Below are 16690 nucleotides of genomic sequence, written 5' to 3' on the forward strand. Positions count from 1 at the left end.
AGGATCCTCTATGACCCACCTCCCAGAATATTGGAAATAAAAGCAAAAATAAACAAATGGGACCTAATTAAAATTAAAAGCTTCTGCACAACAAAGGAAACTATAAGGCAAGGTGAAAAGACAGCCTTCTGAATGGGAGAAAATAATAGCAAATGAAGCAACTGACAACAACTAATCTCAAAAATATACAAGCAACTCCTGCAGCTCAATTCCAGAAAAATAAATGACCCAATCAAAAATGGGCCAAAGAACTAAATAGACATTTCTCCAAAGAAGACATACAGATGGCTAACAAACACATGAAAAGATGCTCAACATCACTCATTATCAGAGAAATGCAAATCAAAACCACAATGAGGTACCATTTCACCAGTCAGAATGGCTGCGATCCAAAAGTCTACAAGCAATAAATGCTGGAGAGGGTGTGGAGAAAAGGGAACCCTCTTACACTGTTGGTGGGAATGCAAACTAGTACAGCCACTATGGAGAACAGTGTGGAGATTCCTTAAAAAACTGGAAATAGAACTGCCTTATGACCCAGCAATCCACTGCTGGGCATACACACTGAGGAAACCAGAATTGAAAGAGACACGTGTACCCCAATGTTCATCGCAGCACTGTTTATAATAGCCAGGACATGGAAGCAACCTAGATGTCCATCAGCAGATGAATGGATAAGAAAGCTGTGGTACATATACACAATGGAGTATTACTCAGCCATTAAAAAGAATACATTTGAATCAGTTCTAATGAGGTGATGAAACTGGAGCCTATTATACAGAGTGAAGTAAGCCAGAAAGAAAAACACCAATACAGTATACTAACGCATATATATGGAATTTAGAAAGATGGTAATGATAACCCTGTATGTGAGACAGCAAAAGAGACACAGATGTATAGAACAGTCTTTGGACTCTGTGGGAGAGGGAGAGGGTGGGATGATTTGGGAGAATGGCATTGAAACATGTATAATATCATATAAGAAACGAATCGCCAGTCCAGGTTCGATGCATGATACAGGATGCTTGGGCTGGTGCACTGGGATGACCCAGAGGGATGGGGAGGAGGTGGGAGGGGGGTTCAGGATGGGAACACATGTACACCGTGGATTCATGTTGATGTATGGCAAAACCAATACAATATTGTAAAGTAAAAAAAATAAAAAATAAAATAAAAAAAAATATACACCCTGTGGCGGGATTTTTCTCTGTAAATGTATGGCAACCAAATACATTGATTTTATTTTATTATTTTATTTTACTTTATAATATTGTACATACATTAATTTCATACATGACATGAATGCCACCATGTGTTCCCATCCTGAACCCCCTCCCACTCCTCCCCATACCATCCCTCTGGGTCATCCCAGTGCACCAGCCCAAGCATCCTGTATCATGCATCTGAACCTGGACTGGCGATTCGTTTTATATGATATTATACATGTTTCAATGCCATTCTCCAAATCATCCACCCTCTCCCTCTCCCACAGAGTCCAAAACTGTTCTATACATCTGTGTCTCTTTTGCTGTCTCACATACAGGGTTATCATTTACCATCTTTCTAAATTCCATATATATGCATTAGTATACTGTATTGGTGTTTTTCTTTCTGGCTTACTTCACTCTGTATAATAGGCTCCAGTTTCATCCACTTCATTAGCGCTGATTCAAATGTATTCTTTTAATGGCTGAGTAATACTCCATTGGTGTATATGTACCACAGCTTTCTTATCCATTCATCTGCTGATGGACATCTAGGTTGTTTCCATGTCTTGGCTATTATAAACAGTGCTGCAATGAACATTGGGGTACACGTGTCTCTTTCAATTCTGGTTTCTTCAGTGTGTATGCCCAGCAGTGGGATTGCTGGGTCATAAGGCAGTTCTAATTCCAGTTTTTTTAAGGAATCTCCACACTGTTCTCCATAGTGGCTGTACTAGTTTGCATTCCCACCAACAGTGTAAGAGGGTTCCCTTTTCTCCACACCCTCTCCAGCATTTATTGCTTGTAGACTTTTGGATCGCAGCCATTCTGATTGGCATGAAAATGTACCTCATTGTGGTTTTGATTTGCATTTCTCTGATACTGAGTGATGTTGAGCATCTTTTCATGTGTTTGTTAGCCATCCGTATGTCTTCTTTGGAGAAATGTCTATTTAGTTCTTTGGCCCATTTTTTGATTGGGTCATTTATTTTTCTGGAATTGTGCTGCAGGAGTTGCTTGTATATTTTTGAGATTAGTTGTTTGTCAGTTGCTTCATTTGCTATTATTTTCTCCCCATTCAGAAGGCTGTCTTTTCACCTTGCCTATAGTTTCCTTTGTTGTGCAGAAGCTTTTAATTTTAATTAGATCCCATTTGTTTATTTTTGCTTTTATTTCCAATATTCTGGGAGGTGGGTCATAGAGGATCCTGCTGTGATGTATGTCAGAGAGTGTTTTCCTATGATCTCCTCTAGGAGTTATATAGTTTCTGGTCTTACGTTTAGATCTTTAATACATTTTGAGTTTATCTTTGTGCATGATGTTAGAAAGTGTTCTAGTTTCATTCTTTTACAAGTGGTTGACCAGTTTTCCCAGCACCACTTGTTAAAAAGATTGTCTTTAATCCATTGTATAGTCTTGCCTCCTTTGTCGAAGATAAGGTGTCCATAGGTGTGTGGATTTATCTCTGAGCTTTCTATTTTGTTCCATTGGTCTATATTTCTGTCTTTGTGCCAGTACCCATACTGTCTTGATGACTGTGGCTTTTTACATATCACATAAAAGAATGATATGAGAACATTTGCTTGCACTGTATACAAAAATAAACTCAAAATCACCTAAATGTAAGACCAGAAACTTTAAAATTTCTAGAAGAGAATATTGGCAGAACACTCTTTGACATGAGCCATAGTAATATTTTTTTAGATCTGTGTCCTATGGCAAAAGAAATAAAACCAAATATAAACCAATAAATAACTTAAATTTAAAAGATTCTGCACAAAAAAGGAAAACATTGACAAAATGAAAAGACAACCTACCAAATGGAAAAAAAATATTTGCTAGTGATACGACTGACAAGGTGTTTAACTCTTTTCCTTACATTTAGAATGACTTTCAAGTCCACTTCAAAGATCACCTCTTTGTGAAGCCTTCTCTGATGCTTCCCCCAGGATAGTCCCTTCTTGTTTTCAAAGTGATCACTTCCATTTTGAAATCCTGTTGCTGGTCCTTCTGTTTTCTCTGAAGTCTACATAACCAAGATATTACTTTCCACAGTAATGCCTATCAAATCACCTCTACAATTTCTGAGTGTTCCTGAGGCATTACTTTCTTGTGGTCCCACTTTTCTGTCTGGCTCCTGGGCTGAACTCCATCTTTCCTTGAATCAATCCAGACAGGAAACTGACTTCCTTCACTGGTTTTCGTAGGAAAGATGATCTATACACGAGAATTTTGTTAGTTTGGTGATTTAATGCAAAAGGACAAAAAAGAGAGTAATGTTCATAACTTCCTGAACTAGATCTCTCCTCTCTTTTTTCTTCACTCCCTTTATGGAGTAAAAAATGTTCCTCTCTTTGTTTCATGTGTAATTTATTTTACATTCTTCTCTGGGCTTTTGGGGTTGCTAACACACTTCTTTCCATGTGGATGTACCTGTTGAAAGTTCACTGTCCAAGTTCGATGCATGATACAGGGTGCTTGGGGCTGGTGCACTGGGATGACCCAGAGGGATGGGATGGGGAGGGAGGTGCGAGGGGGTTCAGGATGGGGAACACAGGTAAACCCAGGGCTGATTCATGTCAATGTATGGCAAAAACCAGTACAATATTGTAAAGTAATTAGCCTCCAAAAAAATAAAATAAATAGATACAGCCAGGTTTGAAAAAAAAAAAGAGAAAGAAAGTTGACTGTCAAGGCATACTGGCCACAAAAGCGTCTGCCCCTGAGACAGAGAGAGTTTCTTCTATCAGCTGCTAAGGGAATACAATTTATCTTGCCATATTGTATGTAACTACTTTCACATATACTTTTTCTTGTTGGATAATAAAGTCCTCAAGGATAAGAACCAATTTTTCATCTTTCTGATCTTCTTAGTTCTTGCTTTAGAAGTGGTAGTCAATAAACTTTTACTGGAAAAATGACTAAATTATTACACTGTATATGACTTCAGTCCCTTTCAGAAAGAAACAAATGTATTTCTTTAAAATAGGCATCTTTTAATCAGAAGAAATTAACCCATTTTATGTGTAAGTGGACACAAAGACCGTGATTTCTTTGCCCAGTATGTAACATTTATTAAAAAATTACAGAAGACACTGAATCACAGATATAATTGAAATAGCCAACAGGCAAAGAGGAGGATGGAATCAGGTGCTAAAAAATGGAAAAGTCTCGTTTCCTTCTTAGAAGCTGAACAGTGGGTGAAGAGCTTCTATTCTCATTGGTGACATCTGAAAATGTCACTTATCTATACTCTGGTGCCTTTGATGTTGCAAAAATTTGGGGACAAACAGAAGCTAAAAATAGATCATAAAGCAGGAGAAATAGGCTTGTGGACAGTTCAAAAGGATAAATTCCACAACATGTCAGCAATATTCAATCTTGCATGAAAATCAGAAATAGTATAGCCAAAGCAATTTGATGATGAGCAGGTGGTACGCAGCATCTGCCGTGGAAAGTCCAGATATTCATTGTAGAATGAAATCAGATAGAACTCATATACTCGGTAGCGCCCATAACAAAAACCCAAATGGGAGACTAAGAACTTGTTAGCTGTCCATGGGTGGTTGAGGCGATAAATTGTTCAGAGATACTGTGTCCTGGGCAATTTTAAATGAGCAACCTTGCTTTCAGCAGGTGGGCTCACAGCAGGTGGGCTCACAGACGGGCTCAGTGCAGGTGGGCTGGCAGCAGCAGGCTGGGCGGCAGCAGGACTGTCCACAGTAGGATGGGCGGCAGCAGGAGGCCTGGGCATAGTACAGCTGGCAGCAGGACGGGGGTGTGCAGCTCACCACACAGCAGGGAGGCAGGCTGGTGCCCTCCACGCGGCAGTCAGGGCGGCACCACCTGGTGCGGCTGCTCACAGCTCCGCTGCTACCCACCTGGCCATAGCCAATGCTGCCACCAATGCCACAGCCGGTCTCACAGCCACTGGTCTGGAGGCAGGTTGGCTGGCAGCAGCTGGTCTGGATGGAGATCGGTTGGCAGCAGCTGGTCTGGATGGAAGTTGGCTGGCAGCAGCTGGTCTGGATAGAGGTTGGCTGGCAGCAGCTGGTCTGAATGGAGGTTGGCTGGCAGCAGCTGGTCTGAATGGAGGTTGGCTGGCAGCAGCTGGTCTGGCAGCAGGTTGGCTGGCAAAAGTTGGAACCACAGGTCCCACCAGTGGAGCAAGTGGGAAATCCACAGAAGCTGGTGGAGCAACAGGCCATGGTGTCAGGAGTTGGGCTGAGAATTGCAATGCTTGGAGGATTTTGGGTGGTGACTTCTGTGTCAGGCCTTTTATATATCTGCGCTAGCTGCTATTTATAAAATTCTTGGCATATCTTCCTTGTTTTTGTATAAATTTGTTTTTCAGTGGTCCTCTGATTGGCTTACATTAAAATACCTATGATACATTATGAACAGCAGTTTAGAAATTACTTCGTTTTATAGTTTCATTTGGACTCCTCATATTGGTCCTTTGCTCTTTGGAATAGGTTTGTGGTTTTCCATGTTCAAAGAGCCCTCCCATTTTTGTCCATGTCAACACCCTCATTTTGTAGAGGTAGTTATTCCATGTGATTCTCTGTCCCAGGTCTCTAAGGCTAAGAGTAATTGTGCTGTTTTTAGCTATTTTTTTTTCTCCCCCTCTTGAATATATAGACTGAATTCTCTTGAATTTAGAACATCAAGACATCCACTGAATTGAAAGGTACCTTTGGTCACACATAATTAAAAGCTTCCAACTCATTTATTCCAACATCAAATAAATCACCATCATTTTTCCTTTGATTTCAACCAATTTGAAATGTGTAAATATTACTTGTGTTCCAGGCCAGAAATATTTCCTTGTGAACCAAATGATATAGTATACAGAAAGATCACCACCACAGTGCTTCGCTTCTGGTAGAACCTTAATAAATGTTTATTGAATCTGATTTTCAATGGGTGGAGTAAAAGGCATGATTCATGAGTGTCTATACCACTTATAAATGATTAAATAGAACTTTTAAGCTGTAGTGCCTCTCATGAAGCAGTCCTTATTATTGTCAAAAGGGAACAGGAAAAGCTGACATCTTTTTGTATTTAATAGTTGAACTAAGTCTTAAGGAGAAGCATCGATAAGCTCTGACATTTTGAAGGGTGCACTGTATCTACTTTATTCTTCTCTGAAATAAGTAATCTTGTGTGTGACCTATCACTGCCACCAACTGAATGATAGAGGTGAGTGCCGGGAGCTTGTAATTGTCTCAAAAATATTGTTCTCAATGTGTTCTACGTTTTCTCCTATTGTGTTTTGTATGTTGTGCTCACATACTTAAGAACTGAAAAAATTAAATTTTAAGAGGTATTTTTTGTTCCAGATGTGTGTGCATTTATTGAGAACATTTTTCAGATTGGGCTGCAAAGTATAAAATACATAGTTGTTTCAGATTTCTAATGGATGTGTCTGACACATCCATTAGAATGGTGATGGTAGAACTCACTGGCTATCTCTGCAGCTATTTGTTCTATTCTCATTGAGACCATAGATACACCATAAAAATACAGTTAATGGCAGTTAGTGTTGGGTTTGAAACTTAGAGAGCAATTTGGGAATCAGCGGGAAGAATATAATAGGCTAAGGTATAGGAACTGAACATAAATGATCTTGGAAAATAGATAGTATCTGATAGTATCTGGTTGATATTTTGAAATCTAGTTAATAGGTAATACAATTTCTTTAGATATGGGGCCTGCATGAAGGAGAACATCTAGTCTGTTAAGCAGAAAGAGATTAAAATATGATAGGACTACATCTGTAGCTTTGATCAATCTGAAAATGTTAGGTAAAAAGAGCCTGGTGGCTCAGAGGGTAAAGAGTCTGCCTGCAGTGTGGGGAGACCTGGATTTGATCTCTGGATTGGCAAGATCCCATGGAGAAGGAAATGGCAACCCACTCCAGTATTCTTGCCTGGAGAATCCCCATGGATAGAGGACTCTGGTGGGCTACAGTCCATAGGGTTGCAAAGAGTTGGACACGACTGAATGACTTCACTTTCTTTCTTTTCACAACAGATTAGATCAGGTAAGTATTTGAACAACTACAAAGATTATTTAATGCATGGAGCATTTTGCTAAGCAATAGATTTAAGTATAATGTAATTTGTATTTAATCTCTCTGGCTTAGACTTTATGCTCATGCCTTAGCATTACTGTCAAATTCACTCTTGAAGGTAGAAGGAAGAAAATAACTCAGTTTGCTTTGCAAGTTTAAATATTTTATTTGAAATTAACAGAGGATATTGAAGGAGAAAGCAGGTCTGAAAATATATGGGAACAAGAGAGAGGAAAGAGATCGGAGATGTCACTGAAATGAAGAGCTACTCAAGTCTGGTACTCTGCTCAAGCAAGGCAGGAAATCCAGACACCGTGGTTGAGGCCTGTTTTCAGTGTGCTATTTCAGAACATTCAAAAGTGTCCTAAGACTTTCATTTCTGAGCAGCTTAGAAACTTCATGATACTTAGCACCCAAGAAAAATTGAACGGTTCTTCAGAGATCAGCGCAGGTTTGTTTTGCTTCCCCCTTCATTCTTAAGTAATCAGCAGCCTTGCTTTCAGCAGGTGGGCTCACAGCAGGTGGGCTCACAGATGGGCTCAGTGCAGGTAGGCTGGCAGCAGCAGGCTGGGCGGCAGCAGGACTGTCCACAGTAGGATGGGCGGCAGCAGGAGGCCTGGGCATAGTACAGCTGGCAGCAGGACGGGGGTGTGCAGCTCACCACACAGCAGGGAGGCAGGCTGGTGCCCTCCACGCGGCAGTCAGGGCGGCACCACCTGGTGCGGCTGCTCACAGCTCCGCTGCTGCCCACCTGGCCATAGCCAATGCTGCCACCCAATGCCACAGCCGGTCTCACAGCCACTGGTCTGGAGGCAGGTTGGCTGGCAGCAGCTGGTCTGGATGGAGATCGGTTGGCAGCAGCTGGTCTGGATGGAGGTTGGCTGGCAGCAGCTGGTCTGGATGGAGGTTGGCTGGCAGCAGCTGGTCTGAATGGAGGTTGGCTGGCAGCAGCTGGTCTGGCAGCAGGTCGGCTGGCAGGGACTGGAGCCACAGGTTCCACCAGTGGAACAGATGGGAAATCCGCAGAAGCTAGTGGAACAGCAGGCCATGGTATCAGGAGTTGGGTTGAGAGGAGGGTTGTTAAGAGAAGTTTTTGAGTTTTGGCTACACCTCCTACATCTGTCCTTTTATATATCCTGTAGAGCTATGTTATTTCCCTAACATTTAGCGTTTTTCCTGGATACCATTGAAATTCAGTCTCTGATTGGCTAATATTTGAGTTGTTAAGGTTATAAATAGCATTTTGAATAGCCTGCTTTTGTCATTGTTCAATTAAATCTCATTATGTTTCTTCTTTGCCCTTTGGGTCAAGCCAAGACTCATCATGGAAGTTGTGTGATAGATTAGACTTTGGCTAACCGTTGCCCTGGCTTGCTTTGTCATAAATGTTCTTTGATAGCCTTTAGGCAGACTTTGTCTAAACTGAACATTCCCTTCCTAAGTGGTCATTCAATTAAGGATCATGATTTTGTAAACAATTTGTCTAGACTTGGAATGTCTATTAGTGTCACCAGAACATGAACTATCACCTGAGTCATCAACATCAAAAGAAGCATGCCTTTCTATGCTCCATTTGTGTAAGCTACAGGATCCTCAGCACTCTCTCTAACTAGTATTTTTGTTATTAATGCACACATTCTCAACCGAAACCCTTAGTGACTTTTCCTGTAGATTGTTTTCTGACTTTGCTAATTTAAAAGTAATAAGATAGCAATGAAGACACATTTTAATAAGTCAAAGAGTATGCAGACATATAAAGAAAAATTAATGTTATTCTCCCTTTTCCCAAAACATACGCATCCCTCCCAAAACTAGTTCTTCAGAGATAATCAATGTTAACAGTTTTAGGGCATGTTCTATCACATTTCTCCCTGCTTTTGCAAACATAAACCAGAGTATGCACATATACATCATTTAACTTAGTAGAGTTGGAATCTCTTATACCTGTTTATGCAATGCAAGAGACCTGCTTTTGATCCCTGGGCTGGGAGGATACCCACTCCAGTAATCTTGCCTGGAGAACTCCAAGGACAGAGGAGCCTGGCAGGCTACAGTCCATGGGGTTGCAAAGATTTGACATGACTGAATGACTAACACACTATACCTATTTATTATTAAAAAATTTTAATAAAATATATACAACATAAAATTTACCATCTTAACAAATTTTAATAGTTCACTCTACTAGTGTTAAGTATGTTCACACTGTTGTGCAATCAATCTCCAGAACTCTTATCTTACAAAACTGAAACTCTGTATCCATTAAATACCACTTCCCCATTCTCCCCTCCCCAGACTCTTGGCAATCATTATCCTACTCTGCGTTTTGATGAATTCAACCACTCTTTGTACCTCATTTACATTGGATCAGACAGTATTTGTCCTTTTGTGGCTGGGTTATTTCACTAAGCATAATGTCTTCAAGATTGATCCACCTTGAAGAGTATGACAGAATTTCCTTCTTTTTTAAGGCTGAATAAGATTCCTTTATGTGCATATCCCACAATTTGTTTATCCATTCATCCATCAATGACACTTGGGCTGCTTCCATCTTTTAATTATTATAATTAATCATGCAGGAACATGAGTGTACAAATATCTCTTCAAGAACATGCTCTCAATTTTTTGGGGTGTATACTTAGGAGTACAATTGCTAGATCATATGGTAATTCTATCTTTGATTTTTTGAGTAACTGTCATATTGCTTCCCATAGTGGGTATATCATTTACATTCCCACCAGCAGTGCACAAGGGTTCCAATTTTTCCATGTCCTTGCCAATACTTTTTGAGTGTTTTAAGAATAGCTGTTCAAATGGATGTGAGGTGGTATGTCATTGTGGTTTTGGTTTGCATTTTCCTAATTATCAATAACACTGAGCATCTTTTCATGTGGTCTTTTTTTTTTTTTGCCATTTGTATATCTTCTTTGGAGTTATGTGGATTCATATCCTTTGCCCAAATTTTGTTGTTGTTTTAGAGTTGGTGTTCCTTTTGTTGAGTTGTAGGGATTCTTATATATTCTGGAATCTATGATTTGCAAATATCTTCTCCCATTCTGCAGATTGCCCTTTCATTTTGTTAATTGTTATTGTTGTTCAGTCACTTAAGTTGTGTCTGACTCTTTGCGTGTCCTTTGATGCAGGGAAGTTTTTAATTTTTATGTAGTTCAGTTTATTTTTAACTTTTGTTGCCTGTTCTTTTGGTGTCATATGCAAGAAATCATCAAATCCAGTATCATGAAGCTTTTGCTGTATGTTTTCTTTAGATAATTTTATAGTTTTAACTCTTATTTAAGTCTTTGATCCATTTTGAGTTAATTTTTGTAGAAGTTTTAAGATAAAGGTCCAGCTTCATTCTTTTGCATGTTGATATCCAGTTTTCCCAACACCATTTGTGGAAAAGATTGTCCTTTCCTACTGAATGTTCTTGGCACTTCTCCTGCAAATCTCTTGACAATATAGATGAGGGCTATTTCTGGGCTCTCTGTTCTGTTTCATGTTTGTCTCTATGCCTGCTTTTGTGTCAGTACCATGCTGTTTTGACTACTCTAGCTTTGTAGTGTAGTTTGAAATCAGGGAGTAAGATGCCTCCAGCTTTGTTCTTCTTTCTCAAGATTGCTTTGGATATTCAGGGCCTTTTGTGGTTCCACACAAATTTTAGGATAGTTTGTTCTATCTCTGAGGAAAATGCGATTATGTTCTAATAAGGATTGCATTGACCTATAGATTGCTTTGGGTAGTATGGACATTTAAGCAATATTAATTCTTCCAGCCACAAGCATGGACTAGCTTTAATTTATTTGTATCTTCTTTAGTTCCTTTCATTCACATCTTACACTTTTCAGTGTACAGACCTTCCACATCCTGGATAAGTTTATTCATAAGTATTTTATTCTCTTTAATGCTATTGTTAATTTGATTGTTTCTTGAATTTTTCTTTCTGACAGAATGTTGTTAGTGTATAGAAGTGCAAGAAACTTTATGTATTGATTTCATATCCAAAAACTTAACTAAATTTGTAACATTTTTTTGGTAGAATCTAAGATTTTCTGTTTATAATATCACATCATTTGCAAATAGAGACAATTGTAAATCTTATGACTTTTATTTCTTTTTCTTGCCTAATTGCTCTGGCTATGCCTTCTAGTACTATGATTAAATAGAATAAGTGAAAGTGGACATCCTTCTGTTGTCCCTGACCTAGAAGAAAGGTTTCAGTTTTTCACTGTTGAGTATGATATTCATGTGGGATTCTCATGTATGGCTTTTGTTGTGCTGAGGCAGTTTCCTTCTAGTTCTAGTTTGTTGAGTGTTTTTTTTTTTTATTATTACAAAAGGTTATTGAATTACCTCAAATACTTTTTCTGCATCTATTGTGATAACCAAATGTTCCCTCACTTAATTCTGTTTATATGATGTATTACATTGATTGATTTTCATATATTAAATCATATTTGTATCCTAGGACAAAATCTCATTGGGTCATGGTGTATAGTCTTTTTAAATGTGGTGTTGAATCCTGTTTGATAATATTTCACTGATATTTCTTGTGTCAGTATTCATCAGGGATATTGGTCTGTAACTTTCCTTTCTTGTATTTTCTTTGTTTGGCTTTGGTATTAGAGTAATGCTGGTCTAGCAGAATGAATTTAGAAGAGTTTCTTTATCTTCAAGTTTTTGGAAGAATCTTAGGAGGACTAGTGCTTAATTTTTCCTTAAATGTTTTACAGAATTCACTAGTGAAAACTTCTGGTACCAGAATTTTCTTTGTTGAGAAACTTTATTACTGATTTCATCTCCTTATTAATTATACATCTGTTCAGATTTTCTATTTACTCATGATTCAGTTTCAGTATGTTGTGTGTTTCTAGAAATTTATCCATTTCATCTTGATTGTGCATATTAGTCATTTAAGCAGCATGTAATATTCCAGAGTATGATCATACAACATTTTATTCAATCACCCCCCTATTGATAAACCCTCAATTTTTTTTTAGTTTGTGCTTTTTATGGGGATTAACCTCTCTGGGATTTGATCATATTTCCTAACATGGTATAAGAAGAATAGCATGGAATATAGTCAGATTAGAATCTTTTGTGCAACACTCAGTGAAGAAAAAGAGATAAGTTTGCTGTATCAAATGTATATATTTTATTAGATCTTTGTATATTATTCCCTTTTCATAAGAAGTGCAGTTTGCAAAATGGTGGAGTTTAGGAGGTGAATGTATCTGAGAAGGAGAGATGGTTCTTCCTCAGCCTTGGCAGCAACGAGCTGTGAAGAGGAGGCTTGCTGAAAGTCAATCCTGACTCAAACTGGTTTTCCCATTTACTGGGTCATATTTGTATTTTGGTCAGCTTAGAGGAGAAATCAACATCTTTTTAGTATTGAATGGAATCAGATAAGTCTATGAAGCCCAAATATTTGGTAACCCCTCATAAAATTTTGATTAAAGTTCAAGAACTTGTTAATGGTTCAAGGATGGTGGAAGAGATAATTACTTCATGGACTGAAGTTGAACTTTCAAGTTGAAAATCAGCAGCCTTGCTTTCAGCAGGTGGGCTCACAGACGGGCTCAATGCAGGTGGGCTGGCAGCAGCAGGCTGGGCGGCAGCAGGACTGTCCACAGTAGGATGGGCGGCAGCAGGAGGCCTGGGCATAGTACAGCTGGCAGCAGGACGGGGGTGTGCAGCTCACCACACAGCAGGGAGGCAGGCTGGTGCCCTCCACGCGGCAGTCAGGGCGGCACCACCTGGTGCGGCTGCTCACAGCTCCGCTGCTACCCACCTGGCCATAGCCAATGCTGCCACCAATGCCACAGCCGGTCTCACAGCCACTGGTCTGGAGGCAGGTTGGCTGGCAGCAGCTGGTCTGGATGGAGATTGGCTGGCAGCAGCTGGTTTGGATGGAAGTTGGCTGGCAGCAGCTGGTCTGGCAGGAGGTTGGCTGGCAGCAGCTGGTTTGGATGGAAGTTGGCTGGCAGCAACTGGTCTGGCAGGAGGTTGGCTGGCCGCAGCTGGAGCCACAGGTCCCAACAGAGGAACAGATGGGAAATCCACAGAAACTGGTGGAACAGCAGGCCATGGTGTCAGGGGTTAGATTGAGAGGAGGGTTGTTAAGAGAAGTTTTTGAGCTTTGATGGACACTTCCGCAGTGGGCCTTTTATAAGCCTCGACCGGCTGCTATTTGCATAATTCTTAATGTCTCTTCCTTGTTTGCTTTAAAACAACTTGTCTCTGAATGGTAATTGGCCTGTCCCTGAGTTATTTGTTTTTCTCTGAAAGCTTTGAAAGTTAATTTTATTTGGTCTTCAATTAGCATTTTTCACTATGGTCAAGTAGTCATTAGCATTCACTGCATACGTAACCCCTAATTCCACATATTTGTTAAAATATGCTTATCGCCCAAAGAATAATTGAGTGATGCTTCACCTTTAAAGGGAGTGTCAATGTTACTCAGTGTTGATCCTTATAATTGAGCTCTCGAGTCTCATATGACAGTTTAACTCCCAGCCAAGTGGCCTCCAATGTTGACTGCTGCGCATTCTCTGCTTTTCTCATCTTCACCTTGACAGCGAAGTTGGTCAGAAAGAAAAAGACTCTGTCTTTAGGACTAGGAAATGTGGATGATTTACCACTGATAATATTTTTGGAGCACTTATTATATGCCCAAGAGGTTCTGAAGCTGTGCATGTATTGGTTCGTTTATTCTTCATAGCAATTCTATAGGGGAGGTACCATTGCTATTCCCATCATCCATGTGATAATACCGAGTCACAGATTAAGTAATTTGTCCAAGTTCACACTAAGAAGTGCCTAATCTGCGATTTGAATCCGCACCATGGGCTTCCAGACTGAACTAACTTTTAAAAATATTTTGCCCATACCACGCTGCGAGTGGGATCTTAGTTCTCCAACCAGGGATCAAACCCACTCTTCCTGTAATGGAAGCACAGTCTTAACCAGTGGACTTCCAGGAAAGTCCCCACACTAAGCTCTTTTTACCACTATAGACAATTTGTTCTTTCCTAGCTAAGCCATTGTCCTAGGGAAAATCAAAGAGTGAGTGACAAGATGTTACAATTTGACCACTTTCTTAGGCATTTTTTAGGGTGAAGGGAAGAAAGATAAACCATAGGGTAAGTAGTAATGCTCTTCAGTAGAGACATTTCTGGAGATTTTATTTTATTTTTTTAACTATACAAAAGCACACTTCAAGGAAATAGCAAGTGCTAAAAAGTTAACTTACTTGATTTGTGACTTTAATCTTTGATTTTAGGATTTTCTATAGATTTCAATGTTCTTAACTGCATAAAATCACACTCTTTAAAATTTTTTTAAAAAATTTAAATTTTGTATCAGAGTATAGTTGACTTACAATGTTGTATTGGTTTCAGGTGCACAGCAAAGTGATTCAACATATATATATACATAAAGATTCTTTTCCCATTTAGGTTATTATTGAGTATTGAGCAGAGTTCCCTGAGTTATACAGTAGGTTCTTGGTTTTTTTATTTTTATTTATTTAATTGGAGGCTAATTACTTTACAATATTGTATTGGTTTTGCCATACATCAACATGAATCCTGAGGAAACCAGAACTGAAGATTTTTTAAAATAAACTTTTTATGTTGTATTAGAGTATAGCCATTTAACAATGGTGTGATAGTTTCAGATGGACAGCAAAGGGACTCAACCATACATATACATGTATCCATTCTCCCACAAACTCCGTCCCATCCAGGCTTCTACAAAACATTGAGCAGTTCTCTGTGCTATACAGCAGGTCCTTGTTGATTATTTTGTAGTATGTATATATGTGTGTGTATATATGTTAATCCCAAACCCCTAATTTATACATCTCCCCCACCTTTCCCCTTTGGTAGCCATAAGAAAAACCACACTCAATACATTAATCCTGGAGTATGTAGCATACTATAATGCATTAGAGCTTCAGTGCGTAGTTTATTTCAGATGTTAGAGAGTAATCTAGTTAGCTATAAAGTTTGTGTAACTGTGCAGTTTGAATGAGGCAACTGATAAGGTGAAGATAAAGGTTTTGTTTAGGGACAGTGAAAGGTAATCTGGATTTATGAGGCTTAAACCAGAACAATAAATGCTCGTTGTGCTTCTCCAGGTATGACAGCTTTGAGTTTATGCCTTAACTCTTCCTTTGTCTGAATTAAGTATTTTCAAATCCCACATTGAATTTGGTATATTTCTTTGTGACTATTTTGCTTTTTCTTCTTAAGCAAATCTATATAACATAGATTCTTTGATTAGCTATTTTTTTCACCTTGGATGTTTGTAATATGCTAACTGTAATAACTGTCATTATTATGATCTCACCAGCTATTTAATTCATAGTGAAACTCAGCAGAATCTTTGATACTAAAAGTATTTTTCTCCCCTTGCAAAAAGTTTAGATGTTTGAAGAACTGGAATGCAGGGCACTGGAGACAGTAGAATTGCATATCAGCCTTCCATTTCTATACTTTTCTACTGTGGCACTATTTGCAACAACTCTCTCAGTGCAAAATTTAGCTCAATTTTCGTGTTTCTGTCTTTAGTTACACTTATAGAATTAAGAGTAAGATGTATTAGTGTTTTCTAGAGAAACAGAAGTGGTTACATAGATATAAATATGTAGAAAGGGATTTATTAGGCAATTTTGGAAGCTGAGAAGTCTTATGATCTGCTGTCTACAAGCTGAAGACCCAGGAAAGTCAGTATTATAATTTCAGTTCAAACTTGAAGGCCTGAGAACCAGGGGAGCCAATGGTGTAAGTTCCAGTTCAAGTCCAAAGCCTGCAGAGTCAGGGCCCCATGCCCGAGGGCTGGGGAAGACGGATATAGGCAAGCAAGAGAGAGCACACTTCTTGTTCTATTCAGGCCTTCAGTGAACAGGACAGTGCCTACTGATATTGGTGATAGGCAATCTTTACTCAATCCATCAATTCAAATGCCAATCTCTTCAGAAATACCCCCCACAGATATACCCAGAAATGCTTACCAGCTATTTAGGGATTCCTTAGCTGTCAAAGTTGCTACATAAGGTTAACCATTGCAAGATATGACACTTAAATTTGAGAATTCTACTGTTCTGCTACAGAATGAAAACTAATCTGACCATTTCTTCACCCTCTCTAAATAAATCAAGAAAATAAAGTTTAATCAGAATCTTTCTTCCTACCACTTAAACCCATGTCTTCCTGATTAGTTTCCATAGAAATAGAGTAAGAAGTTGTAATGATTTGTGATGCTTCCCTGTGTAAATTTTCTATCCTGGGTACCCCTATCTGTAGTCTTCTTTGGGGAAAAAAAATTCCAGGTCCTTTATCACTAACACTTTTTTATTGCTGTGCTTATTCTCTTTGGTTCTGATTACTTCACTGAAGCTATGGGGCCC

The 16690-nt window shown here is 39.1% G+C and overlaps 3 protein-coding genes and 1 long non-coding RNA gene across 5 annotated transcripts in view; 1 reads left to right on the forward strand and 3 right to left on the reverse strand.

The window, feature by feature from the left end:
- The window catches only part of LOC108638291 (keratin, high-sulfur matrix protein, B2D-like), an 11317-nt gene extending 5857 nt beyond the window's left edge, over nt 1-5460 (reverse strand). The window contains exon 1 of one of the 2 annotated variants that reach the window (XM_018065079.1): nt 4828-5460. In XM_018065079.1, the coding sequence (XP_017920568.1) occupies nt 4835-5413 (579 nt within the window). In that variant the 5' untranslated portion in view covers nt 5414-5460 and the 3' untranslated portion in view covers nt 4828-4834. The remainder of the gene's footprint in view (nt 1-4827) is intronic. The other variant, XM_018065080.1, reaches the window with a different exon arrangement.
- LOC108638296 (keratin, high-sulfur matrix protein, B2D-like) overlaps nt 1-13426 on the reverse strand; it is a 14277-nt gene extending 851 nt beyond the window's left edge. Inside the window, exon 1 of the mRNA XM_018065087.1 lies at nt 13242-13426. Coding sequence (XP_017920576.1) covers nt 13242-13366 — 125 coding nt within the window. The 5' untranslated portion in view covers nt 13367-13426. The remainder of the gene's footprint in view (nt 1-13241) is intronic.
- Nucleotides 4238-5402, forward strand: LOC108638303. The gene is made up of 2 exons (XR_001919749.1): nt 4238-5150; nt 5301-5402. It is a non-coding gene; the product is annotated as an uncharacterized LOC108638303 (long non-coding RNA).
- On the reverse strand, nt 7423-8390 carry LOC106503215 (keratin, high-sulfur matrix protein, B2D). Its single transcript, XM_013972070.2, is given in 2 exon segments — nt 7423-8056; nt 8058-8390. Coding segments are annotated over 2 exon segments (549 nt in total). The 5' UTR covers nt 8331-8390; the 3' UTR covers nt 7423-7780.

The sequence above is a fragment of the Capra hircus genome, chromosome 19, assembly GCF_001704415.2.
Source record: "Capra hircus breed San Clemente chromosome 19, ASM170441v1, whole genome shotgun sequence".
Lineage (NCBI taxonomy): Eukaryota > Metazoa > Chordata > Mammalia > Artiodactyla > Bovidae > Capra > Capra hircus.